Source organism: Pituophis catenifer, unplaced genomic scaffold (genome assembly GCF_029215685.1).
Source record: "Pituophis catenifer annectens isolate HBS135680 unplaced genomic scaffold, rPitCat1.0.hap2 SCAF_8, whole genome shotgun sequence".
Lineage (NCBI taxonomy): Eukaryota > Metazoa > Chordata > Lepidosauria > Squamata > Colubridae > Pituophis > Pituophis catenifer.
Genome location: NW_027256888.1, coordinates 2,126,023 through 2,142,809, shown reverse-complemented (window position 1 = coordinate 2,142,809; position 16,787 = coordinate 2,126,023). Strand labels below are relative to the sequence as shown.

The following is a 16,787-nucleotide window of genomic DNA, read 5'->3' as shown; positions in this document are numbered from 1 at the left end:
TCCTCCTTCCTCTCATTCTTCTTCTCCTCCTCCTTTTCTCCTCCCTCTTCTTCTCCTCCTCCTCTCCCTCCTCTTCTTTTTCTTCTCCTCCTCCTCTTCTTCTTCTCCTTCTCCTTCTCCTCCTCCTTCTTCTCATTCTTCTCCTCCCCCTCCTCCTCCTCCTTCCTTTTCTTCTCCTCCTCCTCCTCCTTCTCTTCTCCTTCCTCTTCCTTTCCTCCTCCTCCTCCTCCTCTCCTCCTCCTCCTCCTCCCCCTCCTCCCCCCTCTTGGCGAACTTTTTGACTTTATTGTCATGTTCTCCATCTTGACGTTTTCTCCACTCTGCTTTTTCGTTTCTCAGATGTGGATATTGTTCCTCGCGTCAACACTACAGTGCACACAAAATAAATAAATAAACAAAGGCATAAATACAATCCTCCTGTAAATAATTACAATAAAGGGATGGCGTGAGAATGGCTAAGATCCTAGATCCTGTCCTCTTCCATTTGTTCTTCCGGTGGTGTTAATCAGAAAGGAGAATATTTGTAGCTCAGGATTGAAATGAGGGGTCTGAGCTTGGGGGTTTTTTTTTTTTTCTCCCAGACGTTTCATTACCAAACCAAGTAACATTATCAGTGTACTAGCAGTGCACATCTGCAAGAAAACAAACCAAGCTCAGAGAAAACCAGGAACCCTGAGGGACAAATATTCTTTTTTCCGATGAACACTATCGGACAGAATGACATAAATAATAACAGGACTTGGTGTTCCTCCGTTTGTTTATGTAATTTCTTTCTCCTTTTTTTCCCCGGTCTCTCTGCAGAATGTGTATTTTGTCTCTCTCTCTCTCTCTCTGCATATTTTTGGCATGGTGCCTGCTTGAATCAATATTAAGAGATTTAAATATCAGGAAGAGGGGGGGATGAATGTTGGACTCGGTTGAACCGACAGAATCAGAAACAATAAAATACAAAGGCATCTGCGAGCTAATTTTCCCTTTCTATTTCCTTGGTACAGATGAGGTAATATTCAACAGCAAATTGTTGAAACGGTTTCGGTCAATCAGAATAGAGCTGGGACGGACCTTAGAGTATGGATTAATTCCCAACAAGATAAAAGATTTCTTCCAAATCCAGAGAAGTAATCAATTAATCAGAATAGAGCTGGAAGGGACCTCGGAGGTCTTCTAGTCCTACCCCCTGCTCAGGCAGGAAACCCTAGACCATTTCAGACAAGTGACGATCCAGTCTTTTCTTAAAAAAGTGGGGGCACCGTGTTACGGTGGTTCTCCTTTCTCTCCGACCGGTCGCAGTCACCTCCAGTGATGGAGCGCCCACAATTCCTGGTGGCAAGCTGTTCCACTGGTTAATTGTCCTCACTGTCAGGCCATTTCTCCTTAATTCCAGGTTGCTTCTCTCCTTGGTTAGTTTCCAACGCTTGTTTCTTTTCTTGCTTTCTGGGGCTTTGACCGCCCCCTTTTTGTGACGGCCCCTCAAATACTGGAATGCTGCTATCATGTCCACCCCAGTCCTTCTTTTCTCTAGACTAAAAAGGTAAAGGTTCCCCTCGCACATCTGTGCCGGTCGTTCCCGACTCTAGGGGGCGGTGCTCATCTCCATTTCAAAGCCGAAGAGCCAGCGCTGTCCGAAGATGTCTCCGTGGTCATGTGGCCGGCATGACTCAACGCCAAAGGCGCACAGAACGATTTTCCCTTCCCACCAAAGGTGGTCCCTATTTTTTCTACTTGCACTTTTTTACGTGCTTTCGAACTGCTAGGTTGGCAGAAGCTGGGACAAGTCACGGGAGCTCACCCCGTTATGCGCCACTCGGGATTTGAACTGCTGAAATGCCAACCTTTCGATCGACAAGCTCAGCATCTTAGCCCCTGAGCCACCGCGTCCCTTCTTTTCTCTAGACTAGCCAAACACAAATCCTGCAACCGTTCTTCGTATGTTTTAGTCTCCAGCCCTTTAATCATCTTACTTGCTTTTCTCTGCACTTTTTCCAAAGTCTCAACGCCTTTTTGTGTTACGTGGTGACCAAAACTGGATGCAGTTAATCCAGGTGTGACTTTACTAAGGGCTTTATAAAGCGGCACTAATACTTCACGTGATTTTGATTCTATGCCTCATTATTTATACAACCGAGGATTTTATTAGCTTTTTGGCTGCCGCCACCACCACTGCACACAGCTGGCTCGTGTTTAAGGGATCGTCCACCAGGACTCCAAGGTCAGGATCCGAATCAGAACACGGCGGGAAGGGACCTTGGAGGTCATCTAGTCCAGCCGTCTGCTCAAGCAGGAGATCTCTCACAGTCCTTCTCACGGTGGCTATTTTTGAGCCAGGTTTCGCCTAATCTGTAGTTGTACCTTTGGTTTTTTTTTTTCCTGCCTAGGTGTGTAAAACTTTGGTTTTCTCCACATTAACTTTAGGAGGGGTTAAGGATGTGTTTTGTTTCCTTTCTAACCCATTAATTTGTGGTCTGTGGCTGAAATGCTGCTCTTCGTGGCCATTTCTCATCCGAAATGCTTTTCATGGGGACAATCAATTAACTTCCAGTAGGAAAGTACAACTTGAGGGTGTTCTACCCTGCAGAGGGAACCATCCCATGGACCACAATTTCAACAGTGCCGAGTTTGGGGGGGGGGCTTTTCGGTCCCTCGTAGGACGGGAGCTGTGCAATATTTTATCGTGGAGATCTCGTAGCTGTCGCACCGAAGGGAGCAAGTCTGATTCCTGCTTTGGCGTGTTTCATTTGTTTTTCTTTCCAAAATAAGAAAACGCTTCTCGGCAGCTGCAAAGCTAGTCTGGGCTCTGAGCCCTAGAGACAATTTTTCCTGCTGGTTTGGGAACCTAATTGTCTGTAAATGTTCATTTCTCACTCGTGGGTTTTAAGACCAGTTGGAGGGAGGAATAATCCCAATTTAGTAGTAAGAATTACATTTAAAACAAAACAAAACAAAACCTCCTTCCTGGTTTTGTAAGAATATCTGCCAGACGCACCTAGCTCTTAATCAAACGTTTGGGTGGTGTTAAAAGGAGAGTAAACTAATTATAGCAATAGCACTCAGACTTATATACCGCTTCACAGTGCTTTTACAGCCCTCTCTAAGCGGTTTACAGAGTCAGCCTCTTGCCCCCAACAATCTGGGTCCTCATTTTACCCACCTCGGATGGACGGAAGGCTGAGTCAACCTTGAGCTGGTCAGGATCAAACTTCCTAGCTGTGGGCAGAGTCAGCCTGCTATGCTGCATGGGAAGGAAGGAAGGAAGGAAGGAAGGAAGGAAGGAAGGAAGGAAGTGGAAGGAAGGAAGGAAGTGCTTCCTTTCTTGAGGAAGAATGATGAAGGCTTAACGCAAGAGGCTGGGAGAAAACATAAGGAATTCTTCAAAACCAGTTAATCGTTACAGCCTGCCAACAGTCTTTCAATTTTGTAGAGGATTTTTGCATGCTAAAGAATGCTTTATTGTTTCTTCATGCATAAGAAGCATGAATGTCTTTCTCCCCAATTCCCTCCCCCAAAATAAGTATGATGCAACAAAACTTTTTCCTTTTCTACTCTGTTCTAAAAACAAAGCAACAACAACAAAAAAGACTTTTTCTTCAAAAAATTTGCAACCTGTTCCTTTTGAGCAACCCTGGTTTATTCCAAATTAAATGTCTTGTGCTATAATTAAAAAAAACAACAACGTTCAATCACTTATTAGCACGTATAATTTCATTCCTTCATGTGCAGGAGGGAGAATTTCACTCCCTCTTAAGTTGGTGATGGCGTTGCTTCTGTTAATAGAATCGCTGACAATGCTATCAGCTTTTTGACAAAGTAGTTGGGGCTGTCATTGGAAAAAAAAAAATAACCGATAGACATTATCTCAACGTGCAGTTATAGGAATGACAAAATGATTCACTGGAAGAGGAATAAATCAGTAGACCAAACTCATAAATATGAATTTGATTCAATAATTTAATAACTGGTTCTCTGCCCTAAAGACTGGCTGGATAGGTGTGGCCAGGTAGTCATGTGACTGGGTGGGCATGGCCAATTCGATGTCATTCATCACACCCAGCCCCACCTCCCGGCCACTCGCCTCAAAGGCCTCAACAAAGTACAATTTCCTTCTCTATTTATTTACTTCTACTAAACATCCTTGCACCCTACATAAATACTCCTTGCAGACAAGCTGGTCATTTGCATCCTTTGAGAGAGTCGTTGGAGGTTTGATTGTGTCCTCAGGGTCCAAGTGGCCTCAACGACCCTCTAAAAGGATGCAAATGACCAGCTGTCTGCAAGGAGTATCAGTCCTTCCATTCCCCACCATTCAGTAGAAGCTGAAGAAGCTTCTTGGAATGAGAAGTGAAACGTCTTCAAGGAAAAAACGAGAAAATCCAGTTGCCTCTCGAAAAAGCGTATTTGGGACACCTTTGGGTGATACAGAAATAAAACCAATCCCCAATGGCTCCGACGTAACCAAGAAAGATAGGTAAAGGTAAAGGTTCCCCTCGGATATATGTGTTAGTCATTCCTGACTCTAGGGGGTGCTGCTCATCTCCGTTTCAAAGCTGAAGAGCCAGCGCTGTCCGAAGACGTCTCCATGGTCATGTGGCCGGCCTGACTCAACGCCAAAGGAGCACAAAACGCTGTTCCCTTCCCACCAAAGGTGGTCCCTATTTTTCCACTTGCATTTTTTACCTGCTTTCGAACTGCTAGGTTGGCAGAAGCTGGGACAAGTCACGGGAGCTCATCCCGTTGCACGGCACTAGGGATTCGAACCGCTGAACTGCCGACCTTTCGATCGACAAACTCAGTGTCTTAGCCACTGAGCCACTACGTCCCCTAACCAAGAAAGATAACTCTGTTCTAAAATCAACCCCGTGGTATTTTTGGGAAGGGAGAACATGAGGTGCAATCCGAGATGCTTTGGAAGAGGACTCATCTTAACCTTCCCTGAAGAAGGTTGGTGGGGAAAAAGATGAAACACCAGAGTTAAATGTTTAGCTCCATCCCTTGGCTGGATCCCGCCGAGTCAAAAATGGCTGCTATTTCCTACGGAGAGAACAGTTGGGGTCAAAGTTGCCTGTTTCTGTCCAGATGCTTCAGAGATTTCATCGACTGTAGTGCGTTTCTTGGCAGAGACACACAAACGGTGTGCGCCTTAGGAGGCGGAACAACAGTGAGGCCCTCACAAGTCGAGAACATCAGGAAAAAACCCCCAAAAACGGGATTTCTTAATGTTTGCTAATCTTTTGAACATTCATGTTGCCTTCTGGGGTGTTTGTTCAAATGACAGTTTATGAGCATTCTGCCGATGACATGATGGTTACCGGTGGAGAAAACTCTGTGGCTGGTCTTGTTGTGTGTTTAAAAAGAGAGAGAGAGAAGAAAAGAATAATTGTGGGACAGACTCTCTTTAAATTGCTCCGATGGTCTCTCTGGGGGGGCCTTTGAATCACACCGTGGGTGGTACGTTTAAGGTTTTAATTTTTATTTCATGTTTTGGGGACTTTTCACACAGTCAAGTTTTATTTCTTCTTCAGAAACATGTTCTGGAGTTTTTTCTCCCAACAGCGAATAAATTACCAGAGTGATAACTGGGGAGATCCAGAGTCTTGTTTCCTCTTGACCAAGGAGCACATCAGGGGTGAAATCCAGCAGGGTCTGGAGAACCGGTAGCGGAAATTTTGAGTAGTTTGGAGAACCAGCAAATACCACCTCTGGCTGGCCCCAGAGTGGGGTGGGAATGGAGATTTTGCAGTATCCTTCCCCTGGAGTGGAGAGGGAATGGACATTTTGCAGTATCCTTCCCCTGGAGTGGAGAGGGAATGGACATTTTGCAGTATCCTTCCCCTGGAGTGGAGAGGGAATGGACATTTTGCAGTATCCTTCCCCTGGAGTGGGGTGGGAATGGACATTTCCCCTGGAGTGGGGTGGGAATGGAGATTTTTCAGTATCCTTCCCCTGGAGTGGGGTGGGAATGGAGATTTTGCAGTATCCTTCCCCTGCCACGCCCACCAAGCCACGCCCACAAAACCGGTAGTAAAAAAATTGTATTTCACCACTGAGTTCATCCCTTCCGAACAACTGGTTCCCATTCCTTTTTAAAGCGAATAAACACAGACATAATTCCTGCCAAACTTCATTTCCCAAATATTCCCGCTTATTTGCATTGTCGCTGGCACAACTCCAAGTTCATTTTCTAATGGAGCCAAATCCGTCGGCTTAAATGGATAGCCACTGACCTAATGAGTTAGCTTTTCCGAAACTTGCGTAGTGGAGAACGGGAAAAAAACAAAACAAAGCAACTTTGAAATGAAAAATGCCATTTGTTCCTAGCTGTAACACTGTGTACTTGAATACTTTTGGAGCAACGTAGGAAGAAGAGAAAAGTACTTATTTCTGTGGTGTAATTAGCATTGCCTAATTTAACTGGATGAGTTCCATCTTGCAAATATTTCCAAATAGCTTTATTGAGGATATATATATCCCCAATATATCCCCAATATATATATTGACACCCTACTAAAATCCAAGAATATGCTTGTAAAAGTCTGTGAGGATTGTGGATCGTAAGTCAAACAAATAAAGAAGATTAAAAAAGAGGAAAGAAGCCAAACTGACCCATCTCTAAGCAGGATGAAAGAATAGATCTGAAGGTTTAAAATATAAACCGTGTAGAAACTCCGACGCAATTTGGCAAAAGCCCTTATCACTCTCGCCCAGCTATCTTTCTCAAAAGGGAAAAGACTATAGGAGAGAAAAAACCTATTTAATGCATTTTTAGGCAGGCAGGGAAACAGAGCCCATCACCTGAATCAAAAACTTGTGTTCTTTTTTTTTCTTCTTTCCCCTTTTCTTCTTCTTCTTCCTCTTCTTCCAGATTTTGTGATGGCGATGGTGGCTGTTACTCTTGGAGGTGTTTTCAAGAGATAGAACAGGATTGGATAAGGTTTCTATGCCAAAATGTGTTTTTTTTAACACCTAAAAACTAACTCTTGGAGTTAGATGATGATAGATAGATAGATAGATAGACAGACAGACAGACAGACAGACAGACAGACAGATAGATGATAGATGATAGATAGATGATAGATAGATAGATAGATAGATAGATAGATAGATAGATAGATAGATAGATAGATAATAGATAGGTAGGTAGGTAGGTAGCAGGGGTGAGTTCTACTTACCTTTACTACCGGTTTGCAATGGGATCACACATGCACAGATCGCCGATGACGACATCCGGGATGGTGGGCGGAGCCTGAACAGGGGGCAACCCACCACTGGTTGACAGACAGGCAGACAGACAGACAGATGATGGATGGGATAGATAGATCAGAGAGAGATAGATAAGTAGCTAGGGAGATAGAGATAGATAGATAGATAGATAGATAGATAGATAGATAGATAGATAGATAGATAGATAGATAGATAGATAGATAGATGGATGGACAGATAGACAGATGAGGGATGGATGAGATAGATGAGAGAGAGATAGGTAGGTACGTAGGTAGATAGAGATAGAGAGATAGATAGAGAGATAGACAGACAGACAGACATATGATGGATGGATGGATGGGATAGATCAGAGAGAGAGAGATAAGTAGGTAGGTAGGTAGAGATAGAGATAGAGAGATAGACAGAGAGATGATGGATGGGATAGATGAGAGAGAGAAGGAGAGACACACAGAGAGAGATAAGTAGGTAGGTAGGTAGGCAGGCAGGCAGGCAGAGAGAGAGAGAGAGAGAGAGAGAGGAGTGTAGGTGGATAGATAGATAGATAGATAGATAGATAGATAGATAGATAGATAGAGAAAGAGAGAGAGAGAAAAGTAGGTAGGTGGGTAGATATAGATAGATGAATGATAGATAAGTAGATGGAGAAAGAGAGAAGTAGGTAGGTAGGTAGGTAGGTAGATAAAGCATGAACATCAACGTTGAAAGGCTGGTCCTGTTTTTCTTTATTATTGATCTGCTTCTAGAGAGAAGAATTCACTAAAGCCTATTTTAACATTTACAGAAGGGAAACTTCTATTGCAACCCGCTTAACGGATCCAAACTCAGTCGATCGGCCATTCGGGATGTCAGCCAACCCTCAAGCCAAGCCGGCTTTTGTCACCCTTTTCTTCCTTTTGGCTGGAACCTTGGGGAAGAGCTTGTCCCACAGCTCCTGCTTACACGTGCCGATGACGCAACACGCCAGGCGTGGGCCAGAATTCCCGTGAGCCAAGCTGGCTTCATTCTTGCCCTTTCCCAGGTCATCCTCCTTCTCGTGGATCACCACCGACCGGCCGAGAATGGTCTGGGGTCCAAAGAGGGTAGCTTTGAGGTTCGATTTCAATTTCTGAACGTTGCCTCCGTTAGGGTTAAAGTTCCCAAAATCCCCAGGATGATGGGGGTGGTTGACTTTCCAAGGGTTATAGTGCCCTCCAGCAGAATCGCAGCCATCGCTCAAGTCGCCGTATTGATGAATGTGGATGGCCCTCGCCGAGGTGTTCGCTTCCGTGGGAAAGCCCGTCAAGTTGAAAAGGGCCGCCAGCTTTCCATGGGGGTACAACTGCTTGAACAAAACCAGGCCCGTCACTCGTGGTTTGCCCTCCTCTAACTTGCTACTGGGTTGGGCGACACAGCAAGCGTAGGCCGTCCGGTTGGCTGTGAGGATATCGTCGTAGAGTTGCGGGTACAGCAAACTCAACCACAGATCGTTGATTTTCTTCTGCATGTCTACCAGGGGGCTGGCGGTAGACGGTGCCTCTTCCCAGGCGACGGTGGCATTGGCGTCGCAAAGGACCAAGCTGGGCGTGAGAAGCAGCAGGAAGATCATGGTTGGACCAAGTCGGATCCTGGAGCGACCTACGGAGAGATTAACTTGATTAAGTTTTGATTTTATGATACAAAAGGAGAGAAGAAGGAAAAAATAGGAAATTAAGGGGAGGAAAGGGAGAGATACAAGGGGAAAGAAATCCAGTTTTGGTCACCACGCTATAAAAAAGACGTTGAGACTCTGGAAAGAGTGCAGAGAAGAGCAACCAGGATGATGAGGGGATTGGAGGATAAAACATTTCCCGACTTGACTACTGCAATGCTCTCTACATGGGGCTCCCCTTGAAGTGCACCCGGAAGCTCCAACTGGTCCAGAATGCGGCCGCGCAAGTAATTTTGGGAGCAACATGGTGCTCACATGTAACACCTCTTCTACGCGAGCTGCACTGGCTTCCGGTGGCCTTCCGAGTGCGCTTCAAGGTGTTGGTTCTTACCTTTAAAGTGCTCCATGGCTTAGGACCTGAGTACTTACGAGACCACCTGCTGCAACCGATAACCTCCCACCAACCAATACGCTCTCACAGAGTAGGCCTACTCATAGTACCATCATTAAAACAATGTCGTCTAGTAGTTCCAAGGGAGAGAGCCTTCTCTGTGGGGGCACCTACTCTTTGGAACAAAATACCCCCCGGAATACGAATAATCCCAGATCTTCGCACTTTCCGACGTGCCCTGGAGACCTTTCTGTTTCAACAAGCAGGGCTAGCATAAACATCTAAATTCTATGCCAAGGTCTTAGCAGATACACCAAGTTGACTCAATTTATTATTTACTGTTTATAAAAAATAATAATAATAATAAAATTATTATATGTATATGAAATCTTAATCTGTTCACCGCACTGAGTCCTTCGGGAGAAGGGCAGTATAGAAATTCAATAAATAAATAAAATAAATAAATAAACATACGATGAACGGTTGCAGGAACTGGGCATGGCTAGTCTAGTGAAGAGAAGGACCAAGGGAGACATGAGGGCATCTTCCAATATTTGAGGGGCTGCCACAGAGAGGAGGAAGGGGTCAAGCTATTTTCCAAAGCACCTCAAGGACAGACAAGGAACAATGGATGGAAACTGACCGAGGAGAGATTCAACCTGGAAATAAGGAGAAATTTTCTGACAGGGAGAGCAATCAACCCATGGAACAAAAGTTGCCTTCAGAAGTTGTGGGAGCTTCATCCCTGGAAGCTTTCAAGAAGAGACTGGACTGCCATCTGTCAGAAATGGTGTAGGGTCTCCTGCTTGGGCTGAGTGGGGTTGGACTAGATGACCTATAAGGTCCCCTCCAACTCTGTTAATCTAATCTAATCTAATCTAATCTAATCTAATCTAATCTAATCTAATCGAGAAAAAGAAAGAAAAGGGGACATTGATTTCCAACTCTTTATGTAGCACAGTACAAGATGAACACATTTCCAACCTCAATTTTTTGCTTTTACACATTAATATATTATAACTAGCCATTCCTATAACACCAAATCTTTCTAATCAGCAAAACCAAAATCAACGTTTCTTTTTTTCCACGAATTCCAGAAGCGATGGCCAAATGAAAAACATATTTTCCTCTTTGAATAAAACAACCGATTTAGCCATTCCTGCGTTTTCTTCCTTGCGATGGAAATAATGGGTATTTCTGTTTGCGCCTAGTAATCTGTGTGAACTGTAACCAGTTTTATTTACAAAGTTCATTATATTTCTTTGATCTTACGGGGCTAGGATTTGATCTTACTCTTTTCCCTTCAAAGTACTAAACTTTTTTTTTTGTTTAAAAAAAACATGACTTACGGAGAGATTAAGAGAGAAGCGGTGGGCTAGCAAAGCAACTGAATGACACGGGTGCCCAGGACTCACTTTTTAAGAATAATCTTGAGCGTTTGAAGGGATCGTTGTTATTATCTCATCGGTTGGGGAGGGAATTGTGTTTAGAAAATTAATGAAATTTGATCTTGGGAGATGGATGCTTTTTTCTTAATCTTCTAAACTTCTATCTTTCTAACAGGCATCCCAATGTATTCCTCTTCTTCTTGTGCCATATCCATCATCGGAAATTGGCAATCATGTTGGCCATCCTATTTTTATCAACAGCCGCACGAAAAAGCACTGCTGAATTTTATCCAAACTGGTCCCTTAGATTTTGAAGCCACAATGTTCTCCTTCTGCCTGGACCTCGTTTGCCTTCCATCTTTCCTTGGAGGATAAAGTGAAGGATGCTGTATTTTTCCGGGTGTCGCATCACTTGTCCAAAACATTCTTAACTTTCGCTTTTTAATGGTTTTGATCAGGGGTAAAATGCTCCCAGTTCGGACCGGTTCGCCCGATCCGGTAGCAATGGCAGCGGGTGGTTCGGAGAACCAGTAGCAAAAATCCCTGCCCCCTGCCACATTCCCAGCTGAGCTGCCTGATCATCGGAAGCTTTTTTTTTTTACTTTTAAAAGCAATTTTTCTACAAATTCTTCAGCAGAAAAATGCTTTTAAAAGTAAAAAAAAAAGCCTCTGATGATCGCGCGGCTCAGCTGGGATCGTCAGAGGCTTTTAAAAGCATTTTTAACAACCTCTTCGCTGAAGAGGTTGTAGAAAAAATGGTTTAAAAAGTTTTTTTAAAAAAAGTTGGCCATGCCCACCCAGTCACATTACCCCCCTGCCAAGCCATGCCCACAAAACCAGTAGTAACAAATTTTAGATTTCATCACTGGTTTTGATGATTTCCCTTGGCTTTCCCAGGCGTCTTATCACCTCCTCATTTCTGCTTTTGCCAACCCAGCTTGTACATAACAGCCGCCTGTAAATCCACATTTCAAATGCTTCTAGTCCCTTCAAGTGGTTTTCTGTCCAAGACCAACTCTCCCTTCCGTAGAGCAGGATAGGAAAGATGTAGCATCGGACCAGCCTGATTTTCAACCTTAGGCTGATGTCGTGACTGCAGAAGACCTTTTTCCGTTTTGAAGAATGCTGTTCGAGCTTTCTCTGTCCTTGTCTTTACTTCAGTGGTCATGTCGCAGCTTTCATGGAAATTAGAACCGAGGTACGTGATCCTTTCAACGACTTCTAGCGGTATTCCTTCCGAATTGATCGGTGGTAAATTAATGGGTTGTTTGTTGACGACCATGATCTTGGTTTTTGAGGTGTTAAGCTTCAAGACGTATCCAGGGGAGGGCTGCTGGGGGTTCGCAGGGGTTCGGCAGAACCTCTAGCTAAGATTCTGTGCAGTTTGGAGAACCCCCAAATCCCACTCTTGGCTGGCCCCGCCCACCCCATCCCTCCCCTCCCAGGAATCCCCATGCGGCCCGTTTTGGATGCAGGTAAATGCAGGGCCTACCGGAAGATCAGGAAGGCCAGAAATGGGCCCATTTTTGGCCTCCAGAGGGCCTCTGGAGCCTGGGGAGGCCGTTTTCGTCCTCCTGGAAGCTCAAGGAAAGCCTCCGGAGCCCGGGGAGGGCAACCCCCCCCCCATGGTGCAGAAGGCCAACTAGGCCACGCCCACCATGGCCACGCCCACCCAGCAACCAGGCAGAGAACCCCTTGCTAAAATTTTTAGCAAGCCCACCCCTGGCCATATTCCAATGTATATAAACATAAATTTTTGCAATCTTAAACACTGGTTGGAGGATTCCCCCCACTCATTAAATTTCTCCAACGTCCTCCCCCCCCCAAAACCCCTTATACATATACATCCACTTTGTCTTTATATACAGGGAGTCCTCGACTTACAACAGTTCGTTTAGTGACCTTTGACAGCTAGAACGGTGCTGGAAAAATGTGACCGATGACTGTTTTTCACAGCTACGACCTCTGCAGCGTCCCCATAATCAAGTGATCAAAATTCAGACAGTTGGCAGTTGGCAGTTGGCAGTTGGGGGGGTGTCACATGATCCCCTTTTCCGACCTCCTGACAAACAAAGTCAACGGGGAAGCCAGATTCACTTAATGACCGGGTTACTTACTTAACAACTGCAGGGATTCATTTAACAACATTTGCAAGAAAGGTTGTAAAACGGGGCAAAACTCACCTAACAAATGTTTCACTTAAGCAACATAAATTTGAGGCTCAGGTGTGGTCATAACTTGAGGACTACCTGGATATACCCTGTTTCCCCAAAAATAGGAGCCAACTAGAAAATAAGCCCTAGCATGATTTTTCAGGATGCTCGTAATATAAGCCCTACCCCCAAAATAGCCCTAGTTAAGATTGTCAGCCAGATGGGTGCATTTAGTACCGTCTTTTCCCCAAAATAAGACCTAACCAGAAAATAAGCCCTAATGCATTTTTTTGCATAACCAGAAAATAAGCCCTAATGCAACTTTTGGAGCAAAAATTAATATAAGACCCGGTCTTATTTTCGGGGAAACACAGTATATTTCTAGATAGTTTTAGAAAATATGAATGTTTTCGTTTGTGGATCAGTCTTCTGAACTTCACTGGGTTACTAAACATTTCAGTTCCTCTCCAAAATCAAAGTTCTCATCCTCACGAGCAACCCAAAAACTCTTAAAAACATATGGCAAATAGAAAAAAAAAATGTCAGATCTGTTCTTTTCTTGATCTCTTTTTGGCAACTTTCCTCCCAAATCAGCCCGTTTGAGTAACAAGCGTGTAGGGAAATTCGCTACGAAATTCAGTAACACAAACTTCTGAAGTGGCTTGAATGCCTTCCTGTTCTGTTCAAACGATATTTTCAAGCCGGGAGGGAGGGGAAAAAACCCCCCCAAATAATCGTTCAAATCACCTCTAAGAACGCTGAGCTTTGTTTCTAGCAGTAAATATCTTCCTACCTTCGTCCGAGGTTTTTCTTCAGCAAAGATCTGTTTTCCGGTGACACCGTCGAGTGGCTTGCAATTTCTTCATAGAACCAGAGGGAAGCCGTCACTTTCAGAATCCAGAGCTCTCTGGACTTGGAGCAAATTGACTTTGCTTGTTTTTATGGAAGCTTTAGGAAATATTAACTTCTGGGGAGTGGTTGGCAGGGAGTTTCAGAGGTGGGGAATTAGTTTAACACGTCTAGCAGAACTCCGCTCTCCCAACTTTGCTAAACAAAAGGAACGGCTTTCCGTGAGTCCTCACCTTCAGAAATATATTCTCTCTCTTTTCTTTTTTTTTTTTTCATCCATTGTATTAGTTTTCTATGAATTACATTCCTTAGTGCTTAATAAACATCGCGTTGCCTGGGTATTTAATTTGCTTAACAATACAGGTTCCATTCTTAATCTCCATTCCTTTTTCCCAAACCACTGGTAAAATGAACTCCAAGTTTGATAATATTCTGTGTCTTTTTTCTGTTTGATTTTCAGTGTCAGTCTGCCCATTTCTGCACAGTCGGATATCTTCTTAATTATCTGCTCATCTTGAGGTGTTTCTTCCTCTTTCCAATATTGTGCAAAGGTAATCCTCGCTGCTGTTATGCCATGTAATACTAAGTACCGTATTTTGTGGCATGTAAGACACACTTTTTCCCCCCTAAAAGAGGATGAAAATTTGAGTGCGTCTTATACTCAAAATGTAGCTTTTTCGAAGTTTTTTTTCAGCCCTAATGAGTTGCTATCTCCTGCTTTGCCTGCTCCCTCCAACGCTCAATTGTGCTTTAGAAGCTTTTTTTCAGTGAAGCGATCTTCCGTGCTTTGCCTGCTCCCTCCGACTCTCAGCTGTGAAGCTTTTTTTCAGCCCTAAGGAGGCGCTAGCAAGTGAAGCGATCTCCGTGGTTTGCCTGCTTTTCTCATTGCTTCTCTCTCCAAAGATCCGTTGTGCTTTAGAAGCTGTTTTTTATCCCCAAGCAGGGGATAAAAAAACCAGCAAATTAATGTGCTGAAGCTGACCAGACTAAGGACGCTAGCCAGGTGAATATACCTGGTAGGCAGAATTTGTTTTCCTATTTTCCTCCCCAAAAACTAAGCTGCGTCTTATACTCTGGTGTGTTTTATACTCTGAAATATACAATACATACTTCTCTTATCAAATTTTTCTGATATTATCCCTAATAAAAACAGTTCAGGTTTAAAATCTACCGTATTTTTCAGACTATAAAACACACTTTTTTGTCTCCCAAAACAGGGTGAAAATGTCTGTGCATCTTATAGGCCAAATATTTCTGAAGCCCCGCCCACCCACCAGCCATTTTTTTTGGGCCTCCGCACACCCTGTTTTGGGGCCTTTTTTGGGCCCATTTTCAGGTCTTTTTTCAGGTTTTTTTTGAGGGGTTTTTTGGCCCAATTTTTTCTGAAAAGTGGACTGAAAAAAGCCTCAAAAATGGGCAGAAAAAGAGCCTCAAAAATGAGCAGGAAAAGCCCCAAAAACTGGCAGAAGAAAGTCTCAAAAATGGGCCAAAAAGCCTTGAAAATGGGCTGAAACAAGCTTCGAAAATGACCCCAAAAAAGCCTCAAAAATGGGGCAAAAAGCCTTGAAAACAGGCCAAAGAAAGCCTCAAAAATGGGCTGGAAAAAGGCTGGAAAAGGATCCAAAAAGGGCCAAAAAAAGGGCCAAAAATGGGGTGCGCGGAGGCCACAAACTTTTGTTGTTGTTGTTTTCCTCTTCTAAATTTAGGTGCATCTTATAGTCCGAAAAATACGGTACATTTTTCCCTATTATCTTTTCTAGCCATCTATCTATTTTTGCCCAATTTTTGTTTGTTTGTTTTTGTTTTAGCACAAGTCCACCACATATGATTAAATGTTCCCATCTTTTTCTAATTGGTTCCCCGAAAATTGTCTGGAAAATCTGTCGAACCCATTGTAAAGTTGAGTTCCCAACCAACCTCAAAATCCAATTGGTTATTACCTGATTTCTTGAATTATTAGCTAATGCAGAGGCCTTTGTGTGCAAGAGACAATTTTGTATGTCAGGGGGATTTATCTGGGAAACAACAATCTCCCTTGTGTGTGGGAGAAAGGGGGAAAGATGGTTGTTCTGCATGAATCATTAATATGCATCTTGATCATAGCTCCTTTACAGTACAGTGAGTAACAGTCTGGTTATCAGAATATTAAATGGCTTGCTAAACAAGTTGGGGGATAAAATCTCTGGCAACGTTCAGGATAACTACACAATGTTCATGATAAGCACAATCACACATGGTTTCAGCAACTGAAGAAACTGAAGGGTGATTACTTGCTGTTCTCGAGAAAACCAAACATATCCTAACAGTCAGCAACCTTGGCTGATCTCAAGAAAACCAGACATAATTTGTCCTGCTGGATACACGGATGGATGGCTATCCAAAATACCAAGATTGTAGATTATCCCAGTGTTTCTCAAACTCCACAACCTCCAGATGAGTGAACTTCAATTCCCAGAAATTCTGAGATGTTTTAATTAGATGTTGTCTTCTATCTCAGGAATCAGATTTCAGGGTAGTTTTTACCTCGCTAGATCTTTTTTTTTTAAATATTTTTTTATTGGATTTCTCTTTACATACAATATGTGTTTAAAGAGCAGTGTACTGTCTGGATCGATTCGTTTACATCTTAAATTCCTAATTTCTACCTCCGTTGTCCAACCACTGATAAAACAAGTCCCAAGTTTGAAAATATTCTGTGTCTTCTTTTTCTTTTATCTTCAGTGTTAGTCTGTCCATTTCTGCACAGTCCAATATTTTTTGAATTATATCTTCTTCTGTAGGTATTTCCTCTCTTTTCCAATGTTACGCAAATACAATCCTTGCCGCTGTTAAAACCCGTAATATCAAATATACATTCCCTTTAATCATATTTGTCTGGTATTATGCCTAACAAAAATAGTTCTGGCTTAAAATCTATATGCTATCTTAACATTTTTTCTAATCATAGATGCATTTTCACCTACCATAATTTTTTTTTTTTTTTTTTGCTTTTGGACACATCCACCACAGGTGGTGGTATGTGCCCAGTTTTTTTATTACGTTTCCAACATTTGGTGGACATATTTTTAAACGTTTTTGCTAGTCTCGCGTGTGGTAGGTGCCACCTCTCTAGATCTTTTGTCAGTCTTCTAGGATTGTAGCATCTGAAACAGGTGTTGAAGGTG

General features: G+C 43.3%; 2 protein-coding genes across 3 annotated transcripts in view; one reads left to right on the top strand and one right to left on the bottom strand.

The window, feature by feature from the left end:
- The window catches only part of CCDC149 (coiled-coil domain containing 149), a 28,076-nt gene extending 27,126 nt beyond the window's left edge, over positions 1–950 (top strand). Inside the window, exon 12 of the mRNA XM_070948865.1 lies at positions 1–950. This exon is cut by the window's left edge and continues 801 nt beyond it. The gene's annotated coding sequence lies outside the window, so the exon portion shown is untranslated.
- Positions 951–7,900: 6,950 nt separating this feature from the next.
- SOD3 (superoxide dismutase 3) lies at positions 7,901–13,824 on the bottom strand. Of its 2 annotated transcripts, none has more exons than XM_070948447.1 (2): positions 13,522–13,824; positions 7,901–8,829 (listed from the first exon to the last, which is right to left on the bottom strand). In XM_070948447.1, the coding sequence occupies exon 2, from the start codon at positions 8,798–8,800 to the stop codon at positions 8,072–8,074; it is 729 nt and encodes a 242-aa protein (XP_070804548.1). In that variant the 5' UTR covers positions 8,801–8,829; positions 13,522–13,824; the 3' UTR covers positions 7,901–8,071. The 2 variants fall into 2 exon arrangements, with proteins under 2 accessions (XP_070804548.1, XP_070804547.1); XM_070948446.1 differs by having other exon boundaries at positions 13,568–13,822.
- Positions 13,825–16,787: the final 2,963 nt, after the last annotated feature.

Excerpts from the sequence above, each read along its gene's own strand:
- SOD3 (XM_070948447.1), bottom strand. The coding sequence starts at position 8,800 with ATGATCTTCCTGCTGCTTCTCACGCCCAGCTTGGTCCTTTGCGACGCC.